Source organism: Gavialis gangeticus, unplaced genomic scaffold, assembly GCF_001723915.1.
Source record: "Gavialis gangeticus isolate Ggan-Ray unplaced genomic scaffold, GavGan_comp1, whole genome shotgun sequence".
NCBI lineage: Eukaryota > Metazoa > Chordata > Crocodylia > Gavialidae > Gavialis > Gavialis gangeticus.
In genome coordinates, this window is record NW_017729032.1 from 95,285,896 (window position 1) to 95,293,864 (window position 7,969).

The window sequence follows — 7,969 nt, forward strand, 5'->3', positions numbered from 1 at the left end:
ATGGCACCATTATATAACATGTCTAAGAAGCCTTAAACCCGGTAAGCTTATCTGGTCCTTTTGCGTATTTTGAGGCTTCAAAATGAGCAATGCATAATATATTTCTACTATTATTTTTATTGTGATTAGTGACAAAAAATTAGGACAAGCACACCTACTACTTCAGTGACTAGGCAAGCTCAAATCTCTGGTTCCCCTGAGATACTGATACTCCTATTCTTTGTACTGACATGTGTTCCCAAGCCTGAATTACTTTACAGTGCTAATTACTACCGGCAAGTTTGAATATATTACAAATTAAATCCTTAGGATTTTTTTTCATTGAGTTAAGAAGGATATCTTTAGTTTTAATATATACATAATTGCATGTTATAGCCTTGAAAATCTAATGTAATAAAAGCAAAAGCTGTGAATTGCAGCTGTTTTACAAATGGTTTACTGTCTCATGAATTAGCTTTAATAAATCAAGCTCTTTATGTTCTACCAAAGCAGAATAAGATTGTTTGTGAGGGGGAAAAAATGTGTGAACTGGCATGGCTATGACTTCTGTCTGCTGCCACATGGGGTAGGGGCACATTCAATTCATGCCTATAAGCTCCTGTCTGTCTTAAAAAATTTCTACATGCTCACCATATTTTTCTCCCAACTTGTCTGTAACATGCTTCACATCCACCTGCAAATATGCTCCCAATGGGACACAGGTGCTACAACCACAGTACAGGTTCTATTCAATTCAAGCAAAGCTAATTACTATTCCCTACTCTGCAGATTTCTTCTAGCGTGGTGGCAATATGAATGAGAATTGCTTTCCACTAATGCACATGGCCATTCTAACACCCTTCTATTGTATATTTCTCATTGTTTAGATGGTTTGTCTGGTGTATTGTCTGTATTCCCTTGCACGGGAGCAAGTTTATTAAATGCCACTCACCTATGAGGACTTTTTGCATTATTTCCTATGCAATCACAATTTAAGGCTGCACAATTTTCTGAAAATGCCTTTTCAGAAAAGATCAGTGCCCATAACTTCTGTTGCTGAGAGATGTCTCCAATTAAGGTGGAAGTAACTATAAAATGGACAATTATGGAATAATCTACTATAAAGAAAGCTTTTTTCCTCATGCTATTAATCTGAGACTGACTCATGCCCTAAGTGAGGAAGAGTCTAACTCTACTCTGAGATTTAAAAAAAATCTTAACTATGGTGAAGCTCCCATTCATATGAAAGTCTATCTGCTTGCATTCTGCTGAGATTGTGGCCTCAATAAGTTGTAGCAGTTCGTTTCACAGTTTAATGCAGCATGGTACAAATAAAAGTATTTTTATTAGCATTAGTTCTGCTGCCATCTAGTTTCCTTGAATACCACTTCATTATTCTCTTATGAGAAAAAGAAAAATGAGGGTACCACTTCATCTTCATTGTTTTGTACCCATTTATAATGTTCTTTCATACTGTCCTTCTCCTACTAAATTATACTAACCTTTTCCTCCCCTCTTTCAAGGGAAGTCTTCCAGTCTTGTTCTGCCCTGGTCATCTTCTACCTGGCACAGTGAACCTTAAACTATCTTCTTCTAAGTAGAATAGTTTCTAAAAGGGGGTATTTAGAGTACCCTTAAGGCCAGAGCAGTCTACAGTTTGATGATTAGGACATTCTCCTTTTACTTGAGTGATGTGGGTTTATGAAGAATATTGTTTAATTTCAAACTTAATATTTTGGCAGCTTATGATTTTTGCAGCCTGACTGTAATTTATAGTCAACTAATAACTAACCTAGTTTCTAGATAGGGTAAGATAGAGAGCTTTATTATTTTATTATACTAGAATGTGATGGTAGGTTTTATCAATTTTTTTTCTTCCTTCCTTTTTACAAAATGACTCTCTCACACAGGAGAGTAAGGTTGTATTTTACTGGCTAAGGTTTAAAAGGTTGCTATTTTTTAAATGTGAAATAAGTTAATATGTATGTTGAAAGGTCATTATCTGGACTTCACAGAGCTAGCTAAATTCGGTGCTGTCCTAAGTTAATAGAAATACATCTTCTTTGAATAGTGGCCCATTTTGCTCACTGCATTTTCCTGCAAGTAAAAGTGAGTTGTTTTTATCATTTACTTTTCTCCTTTTATGTATACTAAAAGTAAGATTCTCCATACTATATGAGCTGTGTTAGAGGCAAGAGAATAGGGGATGGGGGTGCATGCCTGCATGTGTTTTAGTGAGGAAGTGTATAAAAAGTTGTTTTTGTGTAGCTGCCCAAGGGCTATTACTATAACTGAGGAGCAGCAAAGTGAATATATGGCCTGCAGTGCCCTTGCTATGTGTGCTATGTGCTAAGTACTTCAGCTCAATGCCACCAATGGTTTCCCTATACCAGAAATGAATTTTCAGATGACCAGTCAAATAGGCTAGAAACTGCTTCATACACCTTAATAAAGGGTGAAATCTTCTACAAGATATGATGGCTGATAAACAGATGCAGCCTGATACTGTCAAACAGTTTTTTAAATATGAGAACGCTTAAGATGAATTGTCAGATTATTTATTCACATGAACAGCAGGAAATGAAGAGTTTTGACTGATATTTCTAACAAGTCTGACTTCAGGCATCTATGACTGGAAAGGCTGGCCTGAGTGTACTTTGAAAGATAGATAAACCTTAAAATATCAACCAACAGGCGATCTGCTTAGATTTATAGTATCATTTTAGAAGAAATGACAAATTTATCATACAAAACTAAACTTGTGCTTAGCTATCAGCTTATCTTTCTTGAAAGGATTGACAGTACAGAACTGTATGTGTGTATGTATACATACATACACACAAATATATATACACACACACACACAGTATTAATATAAATATATTATATCTATATAGATATATGGATAATATCTACATACATTATGTAGTATCTATATATTATATAATATCTAGATATTATATAATCTATACATGTTACATGTATCTATACATATAACATGGTTTATCGCTGAAATATCAATTATACACTCAACACATAACGTCTGAAATCACATCTCCGTTGCATTCCAAAGGAATGGCTGTATGAAATGAAGCCAGTATTGCTTTGACTATTTCTCTGAGTTCACTTTGCAATGCTTACAAAACACATATGTTCCACACAAAAAAAATGCAAAGCCTGCTATACTAGTTACACATCAAAATGTCCACAAATATAGTGATATCTCTAAGTTCGTGAGCGCTGTTTTTGGAATGATATCTCTAAGGTCATGTTGAGATTGATATGCCTCCTGCTTGAAAGGTTGTGTATGATATGAGAGATTCTTCAGGATTCTACACGGTTTCAATTACAAGTTGACCACATAGTTTTAGGTTCAGTTTTAGAGGGGGGAAAAAAAGTTTTTTCCCCCAACTCTAACAAGATAACTACAGAAAAAGACCTTGAACTGCTACAGTTCTCATGAAATCCTATCAGACAGTGAAATAACTAAGGAAAGAACCAAAGGTTTAAACACACTAAAAACACTACGTGTTTAAACAGGATCTCCTGTATCATCAATAAGTGTACCCAAGGCTCACCATAGTGCCTTCAACTTAAAATTACATGACAATACATTAGTTTGAGCCTCTCAAACAGTCAGGTTTTGCCTCACAGCCCTGGTTTGGATTGCCCAGCGTCCAAGATGCACAGTTTTGAGGAAATTGTTACAGAATGAAGAAATTAAAACTTAAAACTGATCGAAACCTATCTGAAAACCCTAAAAAGAAGGGAAATCAGAGAGTGGCAATGAATGCAGCAGACCACAAAGCCTGAGCAGTTGTGTATGGGGTATTCAGATGAGTTTGCTGACAAAGGGGGAACAGGCCCTTTAGAGTTCTGTCTCATGCCTGCTGCTGCAAAGTTTAAAAGTTTGAGAGAAAGTCTGTAGTCCAAAGGCTAACTGTAGCACAAAGGGCAGCGCTAACGAGATCAGAGCATTGATGGTAAAAAAGGAAAAATGTGTGCATGGAGGCTGTGTTTTCTCTCAGCGTTGGCAGAATGAATTCCGCCTGGCCTGCAGGCTCACCTGCCTTGGGGAGTGGAAGCCTCCTTCTCCCAAATGTGCTTTCCCCTCTCCCCTGCATTGCTTCTGTTCCTGTGGGGGCTTCTCCACTCTCAGATCTGGGTGGGCTCTCCTCCACCTCTAGCTATCCCTGCCCTGCCACTAGCTGGACCTGCTTGCTGTCCACCCATTCACCAGCATGCACCAGGCTAGCATGACATAACAGTGCCAGACTAGCACCTAGCAGTCTGCCACTGAACAGCAACCCTGGAGGCTCAGTACCAAGGCCAGCCCCATCATACCATACAGCCTCCACGCTTGTCTGTGGCTACCATATGCAGGAGCAGTTGGGCCACGTCCCTCTGTGCAGACATCCTGACCCAGCCGGATTGACCAAGGCTTGCCCTAGCAAAGACCTACCTTGGGCGAGTATCATCTTGCCTCATTTGTGACTGTATATGGCCACCTTAGGGATCAGCTTTTGGAGTCCTTTCAGCTGCTAGGCAGAATAACCTAATCTGCACCATAATGCCATGCTGTTCTGAATATAGGCTGACCTTGCATATATGTTGACTGTAAATTTTAGTGCTCTTTCTGAGGGAGGAAAAAAGGTTGACCTAAAAGTAGAACAATATAACAGTCCTTTCCAAAGAGCTAACTCGCTGTCCTCAAACAATGGGTCATAATCCCCACCTGTAATTCCCTGAGGAGCCAAAGCCTGTGATACTTGTCCTGGACATATGCCCAGATTAAACCAAATGGCATATTTGTATGTAGCAAAAAGAGTTAATGGGATTCTTTGATGTATAAGACAGGAGTAGCAAGCATAACTTTTGAGACGGTTTTACCTCGATGTGCTGAATTGGTGAAACTGTCTCTAGAATACCCCATACAGTTCTGATATCTATAATTTATAAAGGACACTGAAAAACTGGAGAGGGTACAGAAAAGACTCACAAGAATTACACAAAGGGAAGAGAAAATGCCATATATCGGGAGCCTTAAAAAGCTCATTCAATGGGTTTCACTTATCAAAAAAGAGATTGAGCAGTGGATTGATTAGTGTGTGAAAGTACCCTCATGGAGAGAAAATAGTAGTGATTAAAGAGCTCTTTAATCTACTGGAGAAAGATATAACAAGAACCTATGGTTGCTGAATCCAGACAAATTCAAATTCATAAGAAGGCATACATTTTTAACAGTGGGCGTGCTTAATCACAGGGACAAAGTAAAGGAAGTGGTGGATTCTCTACCCATTAATGGCTTTAAATCAAGCATGGATGCTTGCTCTGGAAAATGTTAAACACATTTTTGGCTCAACAAATGGGTAACTGGGGGTAATTTAACAGCCTACATATATGCGTCTGACTAAAAGATCTTATTGCTTTAAACTCTGCATTTATATTTCTCAAAATATAAAGATTTGTGCAAATGGAATGGGGCTAAAATCTCTGCTCACCTGTTCAAAAAGTCATGAAATGATATCTATGATGTTGCTGGAATTTAGTATTGTTTACTTAGAGACAAAAATACCTTACTGAATAAAAAAGTGATAATTAGAAAAAAAGAAATGTTATATTATCTGATGGCTACACAGTCAGAATGCTGCCATTAGTCTTCAGAGCATCTTTCTAGTTAACATAATCTTGTGTTAGTTGATAAACTGAATAACATACCACATCAGGAGCCAGTGGATAAAATATATAATACTGTACAAGCCAAATAATATAATGATCAGGAAAAGGGTGCAGAAAGCAATGTATTTATTTTAATTTTGAAAATAAACTGGAAAAAGACATTCCTATGATAAACTTCTAGTTAGTCTTTGTGATTATTTGACAACTGTTGATCCTTCCAGATCATGGTGCATGCATGTGAGGTCACCCAGACCTTTGATGCATATGCCTCAGAAAGAGCTTTTGGAGGAGTGCAAGCTGCCCAGACCTTCCATCCTCCCTTTAGGCCACTGAGACAGAATTCAAAAGCCAAACTGGGTCCAGACATTTGGTGCCTCCATGGCTATATTTGGATAAGTATTGCAGAATTGAACCTGGGTCTCCTACATGGCAGACCACAGGGGACTCATGATCATTTACAAGGGGAAAAAAGGTACAAATACTAAGACAAACCATCAGCCAACTCTGCCATAAACCACTTACAGCTAGCTAATTAATGAAATTTCAGGCATACCATCCTTGACCAAAAGCCCTTCTTCACAGGTCATGTTAAAAAAGATGCACTCTGCAATTTCCTGAAGGTTGAAAAGCTATTTGCACAAAAAACAGAAGTCAGTTCTAAAAGTCAGATGCCCTGTCTTCTACTCCCTTCTTCACATACTGAAACGGTGCATCTAGATGAGACACTAGATTCAAAGTAGACCAATTCTACTATGCATTAGTGTGCCACAGTGAAAGCCATGCTAATGCACTAATGTGCAGTAAAATTAGTCTACTGCACATTAGCATCATGTAAAAGACATGTGCTAACACTACTACAGAGTAGCGCAGATTATAGCACGGTACGTTATTACAGGTACTAAACTTAATGTGCTGTAGCTATGGTGCATCAATGCATGTGTAGATGTGCCCAAAGAGCTCCAGCACCTTTGCTGAACAACTCTGGGAGTACCGAGAGAGCGTGAGAAAGGGCAGGCATCATTTGGATACACAGGATCCAGGTCACTTGGACTTTATGGGTGCATACAGATGAGTGCGCACATGCCTCTCACAGCAACAAAAAAAAAAACATTCCCCAAGCTGCAAATGTGCATTGCAGGGGCAAAATGAGACACATGGATATCCATGGATACCCCAGGCAAGAAAAACAGAGAAGGGCATGGTCCAGGACTGTGCCCTGAGGCAACCGGGGGCTCAGGTCCTCCACAGAGACGGTCTGGTAGCCATCCAGAGCATCTCTATGGCTGGCCCTTGCCCTGGTGCTGAAGCATGCTGCCTGCCCATGCAGGGCAGACAGCGTGCCAGCTGCAGGGAGCTGGACCCAGGCTCTGTGGGGATGGAAGGAGCTGGAGGAGCAGCGAGGGGACCATGTGGGGACCCCCATCAGCTCCATCCCTCGCCTGCTCTCCAAGCCCCCCAGATTGCTGCCCCACCCAGCCCCATCCCTCACTGACTCCTGCAGCTCCCCCAATTGGCCCACCCAGTCATTGCCCCACCCAGTCCCAGCATCCCGGCAATAAAAAAAAACAAAACAAAAAAACAAGAGCCCTGCACTCACTAGCAGTAGCAGCTGCCATCAGGATCAGTGGGGACTCCTGGCAGAACCCCCACAAACAGCACGGGGCAGTGGGGATCAGCCCCAGCTGCCTGGCACCCTCAATGCCTCTGCCCCATCACGCAGGTGTGGCCTGGGACAGCAGGGTACTGCATGACTCTGTGCACTGTTGGGAAGTTGGGGCTGCTGCAGCTGTCACCCAGGGCCCAGCACCTCTCAGCCTGAGCAGCCCCAGGTACCCAACAGTGTGCAGAGCCACGTGGCAACCTGCTGACCTGGGCTGCATGAATGCGATGGGGCAGTGGCAGTGAGGGTGCCAGGCAGCCAGGGCCAGTCCCTGCTGCACCCTGCTACCCCAGTGACCCCTATGGCTGCTGCTACTGCCACTGAGTGTGGGGTAAATGTGTGTTGGGGTTTTTTTTTGTTTTTTTTTTTGTTTTTTTTTTTGAGTCCCAGACTGCTGGAGCCAGGTGGGGGGACATTCAGGGCTGGGGCTGGGTGGGGCAGCTACCGGGGGGTCTGGGGATGGAAGCAGGGGGCAGCAGGGACCAGGTGGGGTGGGACAGCTATTGAGGAGTCTGGGAGTGCAAGTAGGGGGTAAGGCCAGGCAGGGCAGCCATCAGAGGTGCTGCAGGAGCCAGCAGGGGGTCCAGGTGGGGCAGCAATCTGGGGGGGGCTGGGGGAGCAAGCAGGCTGGGGCATATGGGCCCTGCAGGG

The 7,969-nt window shown here is 41.8% G+C and overlaps 1 protein-coding gene across 6 annotated transcripts in view; it reads right to left on the bottom strand.

Moving 5' to 3' along the window:
• Nucleotides 1–7,969, bottom strand: part of KLF12 (Kruppel like factor 12) — a 443,110-nt gene that overhangs the window by 185,639 nt on the left and 249,502 nt on the right. Inside the window, exon 1 of one of the 6 annotated variants that reach the window (XM_019524877.1) lies at nt 1,482–1,550. The exons of the other annotated variants lie outside the window; for them this stretch is intronic. Within the exon in view, the coding sequence (XP_019380422.1) occupies nt 1,482–1,535 (54 nt within the window). The 5' untranslated portion in view covers nt 1,536–1,550. Of the gene's footprint in view, nt 1–1,481; nt 1,551–7,969 lie in introns of those variants that run through there. 6 annotated transcript variants of the gene reach the window in all.